Genomic DNA, 19746 nt, shown 5'->3' on the forward strand with positions numbered 1-19746 from the left:
CTAGCCCTCAGCCCTTTTACTCTTTCTTTTTCCTTTTTTTAAAAACCACTTTATTGAGGTACGATTGACATCGAAAAGGCTGTACATATTTAATGTGTACAACTCAATGAGTTTGGAGATAAGTATATACTTAAGAAGCCATGACCATAATCTATGCCATAAACATGTCCATCACCTCCAAGTGTTTCCTCCTGTCCTCCTTAGTAGTTGTTTTTGTGATAAGAACACTTAATATCTACCCTTTCAGCAACATTTTAAGTCTACAATACAGGGCTGTTCACTGCAGGCACTACCTTGTACAGATCTCAAGGTTTCGTTCAACCTGTACAACTGAAACTTTGTACCCTTTAACTATTCCTTCTCCATTTCCCCTTCCTGAATGAAGGGCATTATGGTGAGTGAATTAAGCCAGACTCAGAAAGACAAATACTATAGGAAACCACTTACATGAGCCATCAAAAAGAGTCAAATGCATAGAAGCAGAGAGCAGAATATTGATTGCCCTTGTCTCCTTTCTTGATACTCAGCCAAGGACAGAAAGAAAAGCCAGGCTCCCAGCAGCTATGTTGGCAGGGGCTTATTGGAGACGCTTGATTTCTTCACCCTGGTTGTGTTATCCACTCTACACCCCCTCACTGATCCTCTCGAAGTTAAAGCCAGAAGATTCCACCATTTGAGCAAACACACAAATAACCAAACCTGCCTAACCAGTGCAGAGATCCTCACTCTTGAACTTCCATTTCTTGCCTTCAAGGGTCTCTTGACAGCTGACCCCAGGGGACATACATTTTCAGATGAATAGAAAATGGTGTTTTATGGTGGTAAAGGAACATCTCCCATAGTCTCTAGTCAGTATTTGCCATTATTTTTATTTTACCCCCATTATTTTTCTCTAATCCCTTTCACTATTCATAGAGTATCTCAACCATACCTCGTTGAATGTTTTTAAGAATTTTATTCTTTCTTGCAATACAAAACTTCTATTGAACATATTTCCTTTAAATATATATACTTTAAATATCATACCATAAGTTCATTTTAAATTAGTTGTTAATAATAATCTTTATAGTAAAAAGTAGTTTTGACAGTTTCCCATTTAATTAGTGCTATGCTTTTACATATACTTAAACTATATATGATAGTATATATAACTTACAGATAAATAATTCAAAATGATGTAGTGTTTGGTTAGGGAACTGGAAGGTATCAAAAATGTAGACCAAAGTTTAACCATGCACTATTGCATTAAAAACTGCTTTCAAGATTTGGTGTTTGGAAGTTTAGCTAGCTCATTTATTTTTAGGACTTTTATATGTGTTTCTAAGTGAAGAAATAAAAGATAAGGGCTCAAATTATGATTTACAAGCATATTTTCACAACTGCCATACAGCTGGGCTTGAAGGCTTAGTTCCTTCGATAATGAAAGGTAAAATTAGCCAGAATCATGAGTGTATTTTTTCTTTGCACATCGACTTTTTTTTTAAAGTACTCTGGATAACTCAATGTTGAGTGAATTTTGATTGAATGAATGTGTAGATGTGGTGAAGATCAGTAAGAGGCAGGTTTGTGGAATAAGTTGCATCCTTCCTTAAATCACTGGCTGAATACAACTTTACATTAAACAATATCTGCTAGATCAATCCCACTGCCTCTCCAGATCCACTATCTTTATTTCACATCTCATTGTAAAAAGTCATCTTTCATGGGTTACGTCAACAGTGCCCCTCATGCTCTGGATTCTACTAGATCTGGCCACTGGAGGTACTGAAGGTAAATGAGGTTGGGGTATTTATTCCCCCAGCTGGTAGGTCACCTGGTCTAAGTCTTGTGACTAAAAGTTACAGCTCCTGTGGGGGGGTTCTTCCATGTCCTCACCTCTTCAGAGTTGACTTGACCATGGCTCTTTTTTTTTTTTTTTAATTTTCTTATTAACATATAATGCATTATTAGCCCCAGGGGTACAGGTCCGTGAATCGCCAGGTTTACATACTTCACAGCACTCACCATAGCACATACCCTCCCCGATGTCCATAACCCAACCACCCTCTCCCTCCCCCTCTCCCCCCAGCAACCCTCAGTTTGTTTTGTGAGATTAAGAGTCTCTTATGGTTTATCTCCCTCCCAATCCCATCTTGTTTCATTTATTCCTTTCCTATGCCCCAAGACCCCCATGTTGCCTCTCAACTTCCTTGACCATGGCTCTTGCTGACTTCTTCACTATCCCTTGGAGTTTCACCACTCTCTACTCACACATTTTAAATATTCTCTCTATTAAACACTCATCAAATACATGATTTCAGTTTGAGTATGTTACCTCTTTTCTGCCTAAACTCTAACTCTTATGTAATACAAGACAATGAATGAAATCAATGTAAATTATATAATGTTCATAAACATGGCAGCCTGTGGTAGTCAGAAAATGTTAAAGAAACTGAGCAAGTGAATCATGAGCTCTCTCATCTGATATCTATCAAGTGCCACACACGCTCAGCCAAACATACGTTCAAGGTTTAAGAGAAAATCAATCCAAATATTTACTTTATTCTGACTTTTAAAAGTAGGAATTGAAACCACAACATCTTTAACTATAAACACTCCCTAACAACCCCAAAAGTTTTCTAACCGCCAGTTGCAAAAAAAAGTTTTGCTGAGTGAAGTGATTATTTTTCACCCCATCCTAATGGGTAAATTATGAATAATGTATATGGGACATGTGTATAAGTGTGTGTTGGAGGGTGTGTGATGGTTTAGAATCCCTCAATGTGTAAGAATGTACAATCCTACTGATGAAAATTAAGTATAGAAGCAAAGTTTGAAATGAATTTGCAACCATTTAATCTATAAAATGGAAATAGAACCACTAGCTTTCCTTTAATCCAGAGTATAAGCCAGTATCCAAAGAAGGATTATTTACTGTCCAGCAAGAGATACAGGGCTAAGACCATCCCAACACATAACTGCTTGAGTCTCTGCAAATCCGTAAGCAGCTGGATTGGGATGAATATAGTAATACATTATTATGGGAACATTGTGTGAAAAGTTGGGAACACTGACTTCTCAGCTAATAGTTATGATGTGTAGAGAGCTGTGAGCACCCCAAGATTGCTGCCTGAGAACAGAGGAACCAAAGGAGACATAGTCACAGCAACAGAGTCCAGTTTTCCCCATTTGGTTGACCATGCCAACAAAAGACAAAGCCAGAAAATGGAGCATAATGTGACAGTAGGGGATACCTGTCAGAAAATAAGTTTATTGATTTTCTTTTAATAAAATTCCTCCAACTCTATTGTGGCTTAGAAGTTACTGGGGGAGTGCCAGCCACTAGGCTGTCCAGTGAAGATATGTTTGCAAGGCAAAGAGCTTGTTCATCCAGATCCTTCCTACCATTCCCATCTCTAACCTCAGAGCTGGCTGTGCCTAAATACATGTTTCTTCTATCACACACAGACACACACACACACACACACACACACACAAACACACAAACACTCATGGGAAAGCTGAAGATAGTCTACAATCTACTAAGTAAGATAAAGTCCCCAAGCCCCAATGCAACACCAGAAAGAGTAGGGGAGATGGACCCGATGAAGGAAGGTCATATAAGAGCAGAGGGCTACTTCCTTCTCCCTCACCATGTAGAATGCAGTACTCCCCCTTCCTCTTCCTCCTCATCTTCCTTTTACCTTCTTCCCCTTTCAACCTATTTCATCTGTCCTCTTTACAGGCCAGAAGGGAACCAACTAAAGGTCACCGTGAAGTGAGGAGATAATACCAGTTATAATGGAAGGCTGTATCCTTGAAGAGATAGGTAGCCTTCCAAAGAAAAACTTGGTAATGGGTGCTACAATATGGTATTTTCTTTTCAGCACCAGTCAAAACAGAATATTCATGAAACTTTTTCCAAATATCACTCACCCTCAACACTCCTACCTCAGATAGCCAATGTTTCCTTGCAACCCTCTATTGTCAAAAATGCTATGCTGGTCGGTCAGCTCATCCCAGTGCTTGATCCAAAAAAGTCATATGAATAAATAAATTAGGAATTAACTTAAGAGGAATATATTCTTTCAAATTGTCTTGCTTAACCCAACCTAAACTTCCCTTTACTGAGCCCCACTTACTATTGAGTAAAAACAAAAAACCAGAAAAACAAAAAAACTTTGTAGTGTGATTCACCATCAGTTTAACCTTCTCAGGGGGTCCTTATATTCCTAAAGTAGATCTTTGTACGATGAAAAAAAGCCACAACCCAAATCTGTTGGCGTCAATAACATGTAGAATCTATGGAGTTTTATAGTATGTGGCCCAAGAAATCCACCCTTTCCCTCACCTTCCTTTTCCTAGTGGCCCTGCTCCCCAAGAGGCCTTTTACCAGTCACACTAAGAGAGAGAAAGAGTAGACACAATCAGCCACAAAATGAGGAGGCCACCTCCTTCCAGGACGAGATGGTGTCCTAAGAGAGCAACACATTTCGTGCTTTCTCTGCTGAGTTCTGCTCAACCACAATAACGCGTCAGTGTTAAGTAGAGCATCCCAACAACCCACAGATTTGCTGCTGCTGAGCGAGAAGTGTGACAGGCCAGGAGTCCTCAGAAAGGGATTTTAGCAAAATAAGAAGTGTTATTTTCTTAACCATCCACAATGAAATTCACCCTAACAGTGTATCCATCTCTCTTAAAACGTGCTCATACCTGGATTAAGACCCCTGCCTCTGGCAGTGAGTTCTATAACTAAAATACCTCTTGAGGAAAGGGACCTGGAGACAGAGGGCTTTTCAGAAAGGAGGAGATGTACTGAGCCCTGGATTCGGGGTAAGAGGACTCATCTACCGCAAGAGCTTACGAAGGCCCGGGGAGCCTCTCGAGATGGCCGTGGGGTGCCGGGGCCCCTTACCTTACCACACTGCTTACATTTTCCCTCCTGCCGACGCCGGTGTACCCAGTGATGACGCACAAAGTTCTGTGGGAAAACAACATTAAATGAGTAGGTTTCAATTTGCCAACCCTATTGCTATTCTTTTTTTCAAATGTTTTAAGCATATTGATTTCCATAAACCATAATCTCAGCCCCTATTAGCACAAAACCAAATATGTGCATGTGTGATTTAACAATAAACATGAATCCACTTGGAAAACTGAAGCTACCCCCATGCCCAATGATCTTCTGTATTTGTAGAAGGTGCTCATCATGTCCTCCCTCCACGTCTTCCTTGTGGCCACCTGGTAACACCATTATTACTCTGCTTCCTTCCTAGCGGAACACTGTGCAGACATGGGAGGTCACTGAAATCCCCTCGGGGAGGTAAAAAGGCGAGGGAGAGAAGATGAAGCAGCAATATCCATTTTTAAAAACAAATATGTATTTAATGCCTTATATAGGCCAGGCACCGAACATCCACACTAGAAGGAACTTAAAGAAATTAAAGTCTCAGGAAGAAACAGGTCTCCTCATTCAGGACATACAGGATGAGAATTTGTCACTAGTCAAAGTGAAGGGAAGGAAAAGTTGAAGGACAAAGATGACAGAGGCAGGAAGTGTGGGCCCATCGTGATGGCTGTGCGATGACATTGCGTCTAAACTGTCCTCGGGCTCTAGATACTTCATCCATTCTCTAAGTCTATTCTCATCTTGGATCATAGGAAACACAGAACTTCCTTTACCTCCCAAATAGTCAATCGCTCCTCAGAAAGGGAGTTAAGGAGCCCCATCACCACTGCTCTTAGGATATATCATAGGAGAGAAAGTTGTTTTTAGGCCCAATGGCACAAATAAACTTATATATACAACTCATCCTTCTTAGACCAATATACATAAAATAATTCCTTTTTTTTCCCCTTTGTTCTTTTCTGAGAAAGCACATTTTACCTGACACGAACATGTCTATCATCGGGCCACAGACCATATTTTCCCTTTAAAAGGCCCTTTAATATGTAGCCAGTCATTCAGCAAATACTAGATGCCTACTACTTGCCAGGCCCTGTTGTAGGTATACAGCAAATAGATCAGTGTTGAAGAAAAAAATGTTCTATGGACAAATGAAATTCAGAGTGACAAAAATACCTTGAACAAACATGAGCATTATCTAAAATGCCACCTCCATTTCTCTTTATAATGCCAAATCAATTCAAGTTAAAACTAAACAAAGACCCTAGAGGAATAATGGTCTTTTAGCTATAATAAGATATAAAGAAGCATAATGGTCCCACTAATTAGTCTAAGTTTTGTCTTGCTTTTCCCACTGAGGCAGTTTAATAAAACAAGGACACAATTCTTATATTGTTCTCAGAAAGAAGCTAATTAATAATATTTTTGAGTACTCACTATGTGTCAGGCACTTTAAAAAATGCTTTAAATGTAACAATTATTTTAATTTTCATGAGAATTTTTATGAGTAGAGCTGCTATTCAGTTGGTATGTACCCGAAAAATCCCATGCGTCATTAAAATACTGAAATATTTCTATACTGGTTGATAGATTAGTTGAGTTCCCCTGCCCCACTCCTGGCTCCTTCCTAACTGCCATAGCACTCCACCTCACCCCACCCCTTTAACACTGGAAATCATTTCTACCCCCTCATTATAAAGCCACTAGAATGTTCATTTTTGGCAGGTCTCTGGGATTCTGTTCCAATGAGTTCTTATTCTTTTTTTAAAAAAAGATTTTATTTATTTATTTGACAGAGAGAGAGGGAAAGCGAGAGAGGGAACACAAGCCGGGGGAGTGGGAGAAGGGGAAGCAGGCTCCCTGCTGAGCAGAGAGCCCGATTAGGGGCTCAATCCCTGGACCCTGAGATCATGGCTTGAGCCGAAGGCAGAGGCTTAACCGACTGAGGCGCCCAGGCGCCCCAATGAGCTCTCTTTTGAAAACAAACCACGTTGCCTGAGCAAGGCCCCTGGGACTACCCCCACCCCACCCCCAGCACACTCAGAAGACTGGGCTATGCCCAACTGATGGTGGTTGTCCGTGTAAGTTTAAGTATCAGACAAACAATGCTGGGTTCCCTGGCCCGCTGTGGCTCTCAGAACAGTGGCAGCAAGTCAGGAACCTGCCACCTAATGGGGATGAAGTTGCTGGACCCTGCACCTCTCTACCTCACAGGTGAGGCTGATCACGTTAGCCTTCCATCCACTCAGGTGATGAAAACTCTGCCCACTGCTGGCTTAAGAGCCGGGCTGGGGCGGACTGGGCCAGCTGTCAATTTTACTATGTCTCAATTCACAGCATTGTAGGGCCATGATCGGGGGTTTTGCTTGAATTATCACTATCATCCTCCTTTTAGAGATCAGAAAACTAAGGTATTGACATAGTGACTTCGGAAGTAAGGGTCAGAGCAAGGATTCAATCCCAACAGAGCTTACGGTCTGAACCCCTTTGTCGCTATGCCTTTCCTCTGCTCTGGAACCTTGGGATCAAGCTCCTTCAGGAATTGATTTCAACGACAGTCAGTAGTAGAAATACTGAATATACAAAAATGTCAGGCAATACTATAAGAGAGAAAAATTTACTGTAATTGCTGTTAGTTTAGCAGAAACTGTGGGGAAATGAACAATGCACTGATGATAAGGGAAGTTCTCTGCATATGGAAACTGTAAATCACCTAATGACTATCAATTCGAGGAGGGAAATGTTGGAAGAATTTGATGCAACTGCCTATGAAATCAGGGCTGACTCATGGGGTTATTTAGCTAGTGACAGCTCTAATCAGAAGATTAAACCAACAATTTCCAGGAATCAACAATTATTTAGAAATTATAAGACTGACTTAATGAATCATTTATGTTGCAACACGTGTCATTTGGTAAACAGATTGAGAATACCCTGTAGTTTAATCTGTTTAGGGAATGTAAGGGAATATGTTTAAAATGTTTATTTAAATATTACTGTATGACTCAGGAAGTTGCCAAATATCTTTATTATCATTCTTCCTAGAAATTGGGTCCTAGATCAAAGCACAGAGAAAGTAACTGAAACAAAAGCTCTCCTTGAGAAGACACTGAGTAACTGCCTTCCTTACGGAGCTCCGATTTGAGAGGTGAAGCATCTTCCTATGAAAAGATTTCTTGGGCCTGAGAGAAATTCCTTCTATCAGTGCTTTAAGACTTAGAACAAACATCCAATAAATGTGTGTTGAGTGGAATGGAATTCTGAACCTAATTTTTTTGATGATCAACTCATGTAGTTATCACTTTGGAGGTTCATCAGTTGCCATATCAATCGGGGGGAAAACCCAATTTCTATAGATTTACTGCTATTTTCTAATCCTTACTCCCAAACACTCACTTTTCATACTCTTTTGACTATTATTCACATCTCCTAAATTATGGAGCTGAGATTAGAGTCGGAATCCTTATACTGGAAATGTGAGTGTTGACATAGTGCTGTTAAAATAGCAAAGCAAGGGCACCTGGGTGGCTCAGTGGGCTAAGCCTCTGCCTTCGGCTCAGGTCATGATCTCAGGGTCCTGGGATTGAGCCCTGCATAGACTCTCTGCTCAGCAGGGAGCCTGCTTCTCCCCCTCTCTCTCTGCCTGCCTCTGCCTACTTGTGATCTCTGTCAAATAAATCAATAAAATCTTTAAAAAAAGAAAAAAGAGCAAAGCAAGGCTATAACATCTTTCTATTGTTCATCTATAACCTCTGAACTATTCATACACTATCTTCAAGTACTGGGCAAGGAAAGGGCTATTACATAGGTGTGTTAAAATCTCAGTGATATATTATTTCAGGGTTTATACTCGGTATTGTTAGCAGAGACACATCACAGACTTGCTCACTTATTTCCAAACAGCAAGTTCAATTCCTAGTATTACTCATAAAGTGCGTGAAAGAATCTTAAAATTATAACCTAATCTACACAGCTTATGTCAAGGAAAACCTAGAGGTTCAGAAAGATTCCACCTAGAGGAGTCCTACCAACATTCATTAACAAACTATCAACAAAACTATTCCTTCTAATTTCCCCCTTCACTAGGGCCCTGAGTTATCTTCTGGCCAGCGCCGTTGTGCCCTTGGATGGCACTGAGGGTACCCACAAGCCTATCATTTTCCTCACCCTATGTAAGGCCCATCACCTTCCCATTGCTGACATAATGGCCAAACACAGTGGGAAAAGACAAGGGACAGGGACAACTATTTTTCCTCTCTCCACAATGTCCACTCCCAAACTACCCTCCTTCCAAGTTTTCTCCCAGTCTTCTTGTATTTGTAACCGTGAAATCATTCTTTTATCACAATGTCTTCTTCATTGTCATTAAAATGTCAGGGACCCTCTCTGGACTCCTAGAACTTCTCTCTTCCTCTTCTACATGTTCATCTATTCTCATAGCTTTACTGACTATCTACATACGTGCTGATGATTCAAGATGTCTTATCTCTAACCCAATCTTCTTCATAAGCTCCAAACTCACGTTCCCACTCAGCTTGCTACTGGGCGCCTCCAACTGAGGTCTCAAGGACACCACACGCTTGAAAATTCTACAACTAAACTCATCACCTTACCACCCCACTCCATTCTCATCAGTCTTCCAGGGAAGAAGCCTGGTTTACTCTGGGCTCCTCCATCTTTGTGTCCAGCATCCAATCAATTATTAAATCCTGTCAATTTTATTTCCTTCAAATTCATAGGTACCAATTATCTCCACCCTCAGTATTACTCCTAGTTCAGATCTCCACTAGAAGAGCTCCTTAAATTCCCTCCATGCCTCCAATATGGTTGCTCTTGAACTATATGGTATTCCTTCCACACAGAAGCCAGAATAATATATTCTACTTAAAATAGTTTAATGCTCCAGGGCGCCTGGGTGCTCAGTTGGTTGGACATTCAACTCTTGATTTCACCTCAGGTCATGATCTCAGGGTCGTGAGATCCAGCCCTGCATCAGCAGGGAGTCTGCTTGGAATTCTCTCTCGTCCTCTCCCTTTGCCCCTCCCCGCCCCCACTCTCTCTTTTTCTCTCTCTCTCTCCCTCAAAAAGATAAATAAATTTTAAAAAATAGTTAATGCCCCTCCCCCAATTACCATGATGATGAAACACTCAACTTGTAACATGGCTTACAAGGACCTTCATGGCCTAGCCCCTGCTTATCTCTTGGATTTCACGTACTTCTTATGTTCTCTCTCGTTTTTGTGCTTGGGAGCATGTGCTCTTTCTGTCTAGAAGGCTGTCACCTCCTAACTACCCTCCTTCACTTACATTACTCCTCTGGGCCTCGGCTTACTTGCCATCTCTTCCAGGAAGCGCCTTCTCTGGTATCCCACCCCTCACCTGTTCATCAGTGCACAGAGCTAGTTTGAGGAGTGCACCAGCTGAAGGTTTCCAAGGAGCTAAATCTATATGTGGAACTGAAAATAATCTCACTGGGCATGAAATGAAATGGAGAACGTGTATTTCACAAAAATGATACTTACCACGCTTTGTCTTACGGAGAGTGCCACACACCCTGGCCAACACCTGGGCAGCTGAACTGTGTTCTAAGAAGGACGGGCTCTGTCCATTGCAGGCTTTTGTTTTGCCAGTTGAAGAGTGCAATTTGGGACCTGGAGCTAGACTCTCCAGGATAACACAGGAGGGCTGAGACCCTCTACTAACTACCTCACCTTCTCTAACTTTTCCACATGTGCTCCATGTCCTCAAAAAAAAAAAAAAAAAAAAAAAGAGAGCCCAACGAGCGAATCTGACTAAGTGCAGGTCTCCTCCTGTCCTCCCCACTGCTTCCCACTAACAGAGCAACTGCTCCTCGCTGTGACTTCCTGTTTCCCTGTTTGTCTTCACGACTGGGCCGTGAGGCCAAGGACTGAGCACTGAATGTAGTTCTTCCACCTATCTTCCTCCCTACGACTTAACAGATAAAAACAGTACAATTCAGAAAGATGGGGTAAGGTGCCTCAAATCAGACGGCATCTAGATGGGTATGGAAGCCAATCTGGTTTCAGAGTTCATGGGAATGCTCAGCATCTATGCTGTCCCCTGAATAGCTTCTACCCACTCAAAATTGGAAAATAGAATTAAAACGGGCCATAAGATGATAAAATTGGTATTTACTTCTTACCTCTTTAATTCTACCACCGCCTCTGTACCTGTTCATTAAGATCTTAGCTCCCAGTGCATTTCATGAGAACACTAAAGGACAGTACACACACGCTAAAGAGAATGTGAGATTTTACTCATGGTATTTATTGACATATTAACAAGAAACCAATGAGGAATGGAGGGAGCTAGACTTTAAGTTTTTAAATCCCTGGTGAATGCCTGTTAGACCAGTGCATCAATGGGAAATAAAGGTGGTATCTGAAGTCAAGTTCTGAAACACTCACTTCTCTCGGTGATCTTGAGCCCCCTTCTCGAAATGTTGGTTTACATCTGAAATTAATCTGTCATTTAAAAAGAAAAGTGTATTACATTAGGGATAAGCACCAGACTATACTGACTTACCTGAACAAAGCAACAGTGACACATATGGAGACTACAAAACAAAACCCCCAAAGAACAAGGAACACAGTATACCTCTTAAAATCATCACCCTAGATAATCTATAGAGACCCCAGGTGATCCTGTATCTCCAATGCATGTCTCTACATTCTCATTGATGAAATCAACTTATCTCTAAATAATAACCCTCTTACACTGTAAATTTGAGAAAAGGAGATAGAGAGGAAGAGAAACTATGTAAGGCAGCTGAAATCACAGAGCTTTGTTTCAGATTTTAAAAGCAGGACATCACTTGAGGAATATTTAATGTGATGATGATAATTCACACACAGAAATTTTCTTTAAGTCTTCAGTACTGCCTTTCTTTTACACACAGGCAGGTCTCCCGGTAACACGTCCATCTTCTTTAGTTACTTGATAAGGTGAAAGGAATATAGAAATGAAGGAGGACATAGTAAATGGGGTTGGAACAGCAAAAAGAAAAAAATATATATATGTATATATATATATACACATATACATATAAACGTTAGTAGTCATCCCTACAAAACAGCAGTTGGCAACAATTGGTAACATGGTCATTAAAACAATGAATGTTGCAGGGAATGAAAATATTTCAACACACAGCAGCTCAAAAACATAGATAACAGAGATTCACGTGTAGAAAGAGAGGAGAGGAAGAAAGAGAAGACGGTAGACAACACATTCTGGAGCCTGGAGCCTCTCCTTTCCCACAAATGACTGATCAACAGACTCTGCAGAATCTACTTCTTCGGGAGGCAAGACAGCACGGGGATGTCACCCCCAGCCCACCCACACATTTGTGCTGTACCAGTGGAACACTGCCCCAAGGAAGGAAGGAGAGCTGCCTTCTGGTCTGACTCTCTTCTTTGCCTCCACTTTAGGAAGAGGAAACTCACAAACGTCAGGCGGATCTAAACAATGATTTCAAAGAGCTTATTTTTCTTAAGGAAAGAAAAAAATCTTGTGGGAAATTCTATGGGTGAATAACAATGTTTGTCATTGTAAAAATAATAATAATTCTTGTGTACCAGGCTTTTCTCTCTAGCCTGGTAACAAGGCTGGTCTTCCAGTGTTTGAAAAGGGCACAGTTTTGAAAAAGTTGGAAATAAGAAGTGACAGCTGGTCTTAGAAGGTCAAACACCTGCAATGTAGCCACCACTGCAGCAGGTGGCGCTGTCTCACCTTTTCTAGCTGTTCAATGCAGGCGGTGTGGACGACGATCTTACAGACCGCACACTTCCTCCTCAGGGCCGATTTCTACAACATTCAATTCAAAATACAAGAGGAAATGTTAACAGTCTGCTCTGGAAAGTTCCCTGGCATTAAAGAGAGTATACATAATGAAAGCAAACATAAGCAAATGTAGAACATGAAAATATGGCGAACTTGAGTCTTTTGACCCACCCCCTGCCTCTGTATCTCCATGACCTAGGGTGGTTAGATTTTTCTTCAAAATATAATACTTATAATAGCTGCTATATATTGAGCATATAATATGAACCAGGCTCCTTATTCTATCGTTCTAAAGTTTTATAACCTAACAACGTAGGCACTAGTAGCCTCCATTTTTATGGGTTTCTTGGCTTGTTTTCATCTTTTTACATTTTTACGAAGTAGTTAAGCAGCAGAACCAACATGCAGAATTAGTTCTAAGCTCAAGAGCCAACATCCCAAGGGACCAATCGCTTTAGGCTTCTATCCCAGGCACGAATCTCTACAAAGCTACTTGGGTCTTCCCCCGAGTCATCAGCAAAGTAGTAAGATGTGCCTAACTCTTCCACCTGGTAATAACAATAAACAGTAAAAAGTAGCAGCAGGAGCCACTAACATGAATGCAGGACTCGCTGGGAGTCAGGCACTCAGAGGCTGATGCCTTATCCATTAGGCGACTGGGTCGGGAGTCAGGCACTCGGAAGCACTTCACAAACAGGAACTCATTTAACCTTCGACAACGCCAAGACATCAGTAGTACTTTTATTCCCATTTCACAGATAAGAAAGCTGTGGCCCAGAATGCAATGGGTGTGAGGTCTCATAATGAGGACCCAGCAGAGCAGGGGAGCCCAGGTCAGAGCTCATGCTTGTCTGCATGACCCAATTTGGCCTCTTGGACGGTCGGTACCAGTTTCGATGCACAATAAAATACTTTGAGGTGCATACTTCCTCAAACAATTAAAAAAAAAAAAAAAACAAGCAGTAGGGTGGGAAAGGAACAGGTGCAATTTCGATCGTGCCGGGGCCACGTAAAATCCACGCAAAAACACTGGGGCCTCCCCACAAAGCCCAGGCTAGAAGGCAGGTCCACATGAGTAACGGGTTTGAGCACGGAAAGCGGCTTAATATAACAAAGCTAATCTGTGAAACGGGGACTCAAAGCATCCAAGTGTGAAAAGCCTCGAGTCCTTATTCTTAGGAAAGGTGCTGGGAGAGATTGCTGGCAAACTGCCCTCTTCTGATGTGTGGCTTCCCCTGTGGAGATATAATTTTTGAGCCAAGAATTGAGGCATTGCTGCTACCAAGTAAGTTTAGAAGGACTGCAAGCCACCCCCTTGGAAGCGGCGGCATCAGGAACGCGGCAGCCACAGCCTGCTCCCTCCCAGACGGTTCTATGCATTCAACATGAGTTATGCACATTCTTCTCTGCCTCCCACGAGGCACCCAGAACCCTCCAGCAACTCCACTTGCAGTCTAGACACCCGCTGACTGGGGTTTAGTTACCGCCTTGCAGACAGCTCTCCTCTGCCCGAGGAAACAACATGGTCTGGAACATTGCAAAAGTTTGACAATCAATTGATTTTGCAAAGAACAAAGAAAAACAGAAACCCAAGCGTCTAGCCACACTACTGGAAAGTGTCTCAGCTCTACTACTGAAAAGACAGGAGTGGGGGGAGGAAGAGGGGGTGGTGGGGGGGAACAAGGAAGAGCAGTAGTAGAAGCAGCGGCAGCTCTCAGGGCAAGGGTAACAGGATTCTAGTTTGCAAATTTTCGCGAGCACAATGCCCATAAGCAAATTCAGGTTACTCCCCCGTTTCCTTGGGACGTTCTGGTAGAGATTGTGGAGGTAGCACCACCTGCAGAAAATGCATGGGGCATTTGAGTCATGTGGCCAATCAGAGTTGCAGTGATGCTAAGGAAACTGCAGTGGGTTCCAGTCTACTCCTAATCCACAAAAGCCCTGGTAGATTCCACGGCACACAAAGCAATTGCGCTCACAGTAGGCAACTACTGACGGGCTAGGATTTCTAAGCCCACCAGACACGCCTCCTTCCTTATCAGTAATTCCCTGCTCCAGTCTGGCTTTGCACCTGCAGAGCTCCCCCCTGTGAGGACCCTGTGAGGCATCTCAGACCAAACGGACAGTTGTAGGAAGAGTACCATGTAGGCGCAGGGACCCGGAATGCCTCTTCCTTGCCATATTTTGACTCCCAGGATTCTAAGTCAGAATCTCTTTTGAACAAGGGAACTGGGCTCCTGGTAAGAGTTGGAGAACCACAGGGTTAAGACATGTTATCGCTCAGCTTTGCCGGACAGCATGTAAAATAGACCAACATCATTCATGGGGAATAATTCAAGTTCAATGTTCTCCAGATGATAACATATGAAGAAGAATGTTTTAGGTTATAAAACCAAATTTATTTAAATAATATTAAATTATAAAAGACCCCTATAACATACATGTTTTCGTGCCTTTAGAGCTGGTATATATAGACTATAATCTGAATTTTTCTTCGTAAACACTGGAACATGATGAATTTTACCATGAAGAACAGTTATTTTGGGGGTGCCTGGGTGGCTCAGTGGGTTAAAGCCTCTGCTTTCAGCTCGGGTCATGATCCCAGGATCCTGGGATCAAGCCCTGCATCGGGCTCTCTGCTCCTCGGAGGGTCTGCTTCCTCCTCTCTCTCTGCTTGCCTCCCTGCCTACTTGTGATCTCTCTCTCTGTCAAATGAATAAATAAAATCTTTAAAAAAAAAAGAAAAGAAAAAAAACAAAAAACAAAAAACAGTTATTTTGGTTTTCTGTCTTTCTAACTAACAGACTACATATCCTTTCAGTGTTGTTGTGCCTGTCTTTTGTTATCTTCAATTTCTTCAGTGACCACTTCTAAACAGTTTATAAGCTAAGAAATCCAGTAATTCAGGTTTATGATCATATGCAAAATTAAGCAAATCCCGAATGAAGGTGTTTTTCCATAGTAATCAAATACATGATTTCACTTCCTCAACTGATAAAAACTGTTCAAGTGAATCTCAAGTTTTAACTGCTGACTTCTCGGCTTATGACTATGTTTCAATTGGTCAAAACTGTTCGAAATCATTGAAGGATAAGCTTCTGAGAAGAAATTGCCAAAACAAAGGATTTTTGTGCTTGGTAATGTTACAATTTTTATTTGCATGATTTAAATACAAAGCTAAAATATCAGAATCAGACTGTATTTACTTTTTCTTTAAAAAAAAAAAAAGACTGAACTCTTATTTAAACCGATGCTTCCTTCACTCTGAAAAGTGATGAATCAAAAAAATCATTAAATCCACATATGTTTACAAATTAAAATAAGAAAATTTTAAAACCTCATTCCCTTCAATCAATTTAAAGGCCAATTAGACTTACTGCTTTAAATGTCAAGTAAAGTAACTTCCATGCTCTTACTAGGGGTTTTCTGATTTTGTCAGTATTCAAAGGAAATCCATTAGCTTGTAAATTGTGTGTGTATGTGTAACATCTATGAAAACGAAGACAACATAGGTTATAATACAGATTATATCCTATCACACCAGGATCAACATTTATTTGTATAAAAACAACACAATGATGTGCTGTACTTCTAGTCAGTGGGGATAATCCCACTGTTAGCAGACTAAAAGTGATCATAAAAGAAAGCATTCTAAGCTCTGACTCTGCCCTCTGCAGCAGGCACTCTGGCATTCAAAGCAGTAACAGCTCCTCCCCAACTTCGGCTCCTATCAAGCACAGAAGTAAAATTATCACAGCCTTAGACCACTGGGGCTGGGGCTGGGACAGAAGGATCCAAGGCAAGCAGGGGGCAGAAAGTGTGTCATTGTTCCTGACAATGAAGTTAACATCTAATGCCCTCCTTCCCACCCACCAGCCCCGGTCATAAGTCCTGGACCCATATGTACCCAGGAAAGCTATATTTTCTTCCTCCGAGCCAGAGATGTGATTTTCCCAAAGCAGCAATGAATATCTGGTGGTAGTTAACAGGGTTTGATGAAAGAAGAAAGGGGACGGAGGAAGGAGGGAAGGGAAGCAAGACCCAGCTGCACAGGCCTGTGATTTGTAAAAAGGCTGGGGCTTCTTAGTGTCCAAGGCAATTGAATTGTTACCCATAGTGGTCTGAACTTCGACCCCCAAGAAGCGTGTATAACAAGGCCAGCTGTGTCCCTTCCCAATAAGACATATATCAAACCTTACTACTCCCTGAAGATGTAGCAAATTACCTTCCCTGCTGACCTTCTCTCTCTCCTGCTGTATAATTAAGGATACACCCCTCACCCTTGCCCCCACAGACATCCACAGGTTTAACCACCAGAGATCAGAAGTCGAGAAGTAGGAGGAAATACTCAAGAATCTTTCCAGGCCACATGGCAACCCTTTCTCAGTCTCCCTGCTTCAGAAGAACATAAGATCAGAGCCTGCTGCTGGCCAAACACAGTTTGGGCTCACAGCACCTCTCCCCAGAGCTCCCAGGCTTGGCCTCACAGACTTACTGCAAGGAATCACTGCTTGCATTAGCTCTGTCTGTGCAATGAGGCCACAGTGATAAAAGGATGAATGGCCAGGGAAGGGTTCCTCTGGATGGGAAGCCAGTCATACCGGGAGCCGGGAAAGAGGGAGAGAAGGTACTCTGGGGAAGGGAGCTGATGGGGCACAGAGACAGAAAAAGATCAGGGTGGGGATGGGGCTGGGCAAATGGGCATCAAGTTCTGGCCTAGCTGTCTTCTTCCTAGTGACTGATCCCAGATCCAAAGAGTCATGCCAAGGAAGAGAAACTAAGGAAGGGTTGGGAATCAGGCAAAGGGGAAAGAGCAAGTAAGGCAAGAAGAATTCTCGCTCCCGTTCAGACACAGAACTCAGTCTACGGGGCACTCTGGTTGTGGGGGAGGACCAGGAGAGGCAAGAGGGTACAGGTAAGACCACCCTTTTTTCTTCTCCAAGGGTGGGAGAACAGAATGTTCAGTAAAGAGAAGAGGAGGAAAGCTCCTAAGCCTTCGGAGTGTCAGGAATTCAGTGTCCTTTCAGTGGGGACTGGCTCTATGGGCAACATGAACATGAACACTGTTGCAGGATAATCCAAGGTAAATGAAAACAAGAGTTCTTTGATTTATTTAAAAACCTAATTAGAAGAAATGACAAGCATACTTGGCAAGTTCTGCTTCTCTGGGGAGCCTGGGATGCAATCTGTAAATTGGTATTAGGAAAAATGAAGAATGACATTATCTGGACGTTCCATTAATGTGATTTTAGGGCCAAGTACAGCCTCGACTGCCATGCACATTGGCTCCTCTTTTCCTCAAACAGAAGACAGGACACTTTGGACAAACCGGGAGGGCAGCTAGCTGAAGTCCCAGTGCCCCCTTATTGTGGTTCCTCATTACATCAGTAAGTCTCTCTGTGACAACAGGATTTCAAAATCCTGGACCGAGGAGCAAAAATGCCACACATCTGGAGGAGTCTGTGGTCCAAAGGTCATCTCAAAGCTACCTCACACGGTCTGCTGCAGGGAGAGCTCCCTCTGTGGTAAAGGGGCCAGGCCTCAGCCTGAGAACTGTTGGCCCATGTCAGAAGGTCACGACCCTCATCTGCCAAGGTCCTATGTGTTTGTATGCTGTGTCCTCTGGACAGACAAGGACTCAGTGAGGGCTAAACCCCTCTGAGATAGCCGCTTACCAACAACACCCTAGATTCTAAATGCCAGACATACCTCAGAATATCTGAAAGAAAAAGGAACAGGAACAACAGGAGGTTGGGTAGAGAACTCAGGTAAACGAGTGCTCCAAATTTCCTCAACACATACCTATACACCTAGACACGTGTGTGCCCATCCTCTGGAGCCACGATGGCCTGAAGTGCCTTACGTAAATGAGTTTTCCATGTGGCTAAAACAATCTGTTAACTACTGACTTGTCCAAAGCATATTTATAAAGACTGAGTCAATAAATACTTGTAGCCATCACTATGAAGATAATGCGATGCTAAGTGCAGTGTAGGAATTAAAGAGAAAGGAGCTTCTGTCCTTCCTAGAAAAAGCTGGCAAGCCACTTGAGAAGATAAGAAGGACTTGGGGGTGGGGGAAAGGGAAGATCACAAACAGAGAAGGCCACACACGGCTAAATGCTAAATGAACCGCTCAGACAATGAAAGCCGTCATTCGGGGAAGGTAAGACCTCAGAGGCTGAGTCACTAAGAAGGACCTAACAGAGAAGCAAATTCTGGAATTGGGCCTTAAAAGATGTATTTATTTCAGAAATTGAGGACACTTCAGCAGAGAGCAATCCAAAATCTTATTATGTAGCCGATGCTGAGAGCTCCTACGGCTGGCATTGGCATATTCAGCGGGGCACAGAGTCACTGGGCTCACAGAGGTCCGCTGGCTTGGGTTCTTGGGTGCCGGGTTGAGGTATGGAGTATGGAGACGTCAACGTGTGTGCCCAGGTGGAGGATCAGGTGGGACAGGATGTCCACAGAGGGGAGGAGTAGGAACAATGGCCGTGTTAAGAAGCCACAGGAGCTGATTCACGAGGGGCTGGAAGACAAATGGCAAAGCAGAACTATTCCCAAGAGGTCCCAGGGTTAAAAACTGTAGAGTTATAGGGGCGCCTGGGTGGCTCAGTTGGTTGAGCGTATGACCCTTGGTCTTTGGCTCAGGTCAAGAACTAAGGGTTATGAGATCGAGCCCCACATTGGGCTCTGCACTCAGTGGGGAGTTTGCTTCTCTCTCTCCCTCTCCTCTTCCCCCCAACTTCTATTCTCATTCTAAAATAAATAAATAAATAAACAAATCTTTAAAAAAATTGTAGAGCTACAAAAAGAAGGAGATTTCTGTTTTTCCTAAAATCCAACACCAAGCCAGACACAAACCAAGAGCCTAGTAGACATTCAGGAAGGGAGGGAGGGAGGAAAGAAGGATTTGCAGAGAAGGGCTTTCTCCCTTTCAAGCCCCCCAACCCAGCCTGAATCTGGAGAACTGGTGGCTTTGGGATCATGAGACAAAACCTCCAGTAGGACAGAGGTATTTTCCCAATAGGCAACCCCAAAAGAGAAAATGAGGCACCT

At 42.5% G+C, this 19746-nt stretch overlaps 1 protein-coding gene across 1 annotated transcript in view; it reads right to left on the reverse strand.

Annotated features, from left to right (window-relative positions):
* DGKI (diacylglycerol kinase iota) overlaps positions 1-19746 on the reverse strand; it is a 447257-nt gene that overhangs the window by 245634 nt on the left and 181877 nt on the right. The window contains 3 exon segments of the mRNA XM_047695648.1: positions 4895-4960; positions 11314-11370; positions 12635-12709. Coding sequence (XP_047551604.1) covers positions 4895-4960; positions 11314-11370; positions 12635-12709 — 198 coding nt within the window.

Source organism: Lutra lutra, chromosome 11, assembly GCF_902655055.1.
Source record: "Lutra lutra chromosome 11, mLutLut1.2, whole genome shotgun sequence".
Lineage (NCBI taxonomy): Eukaryota > Metazoa > Chordata > Mammalia > Carnivora > Mustelidae > Lutra > Lutra lutra.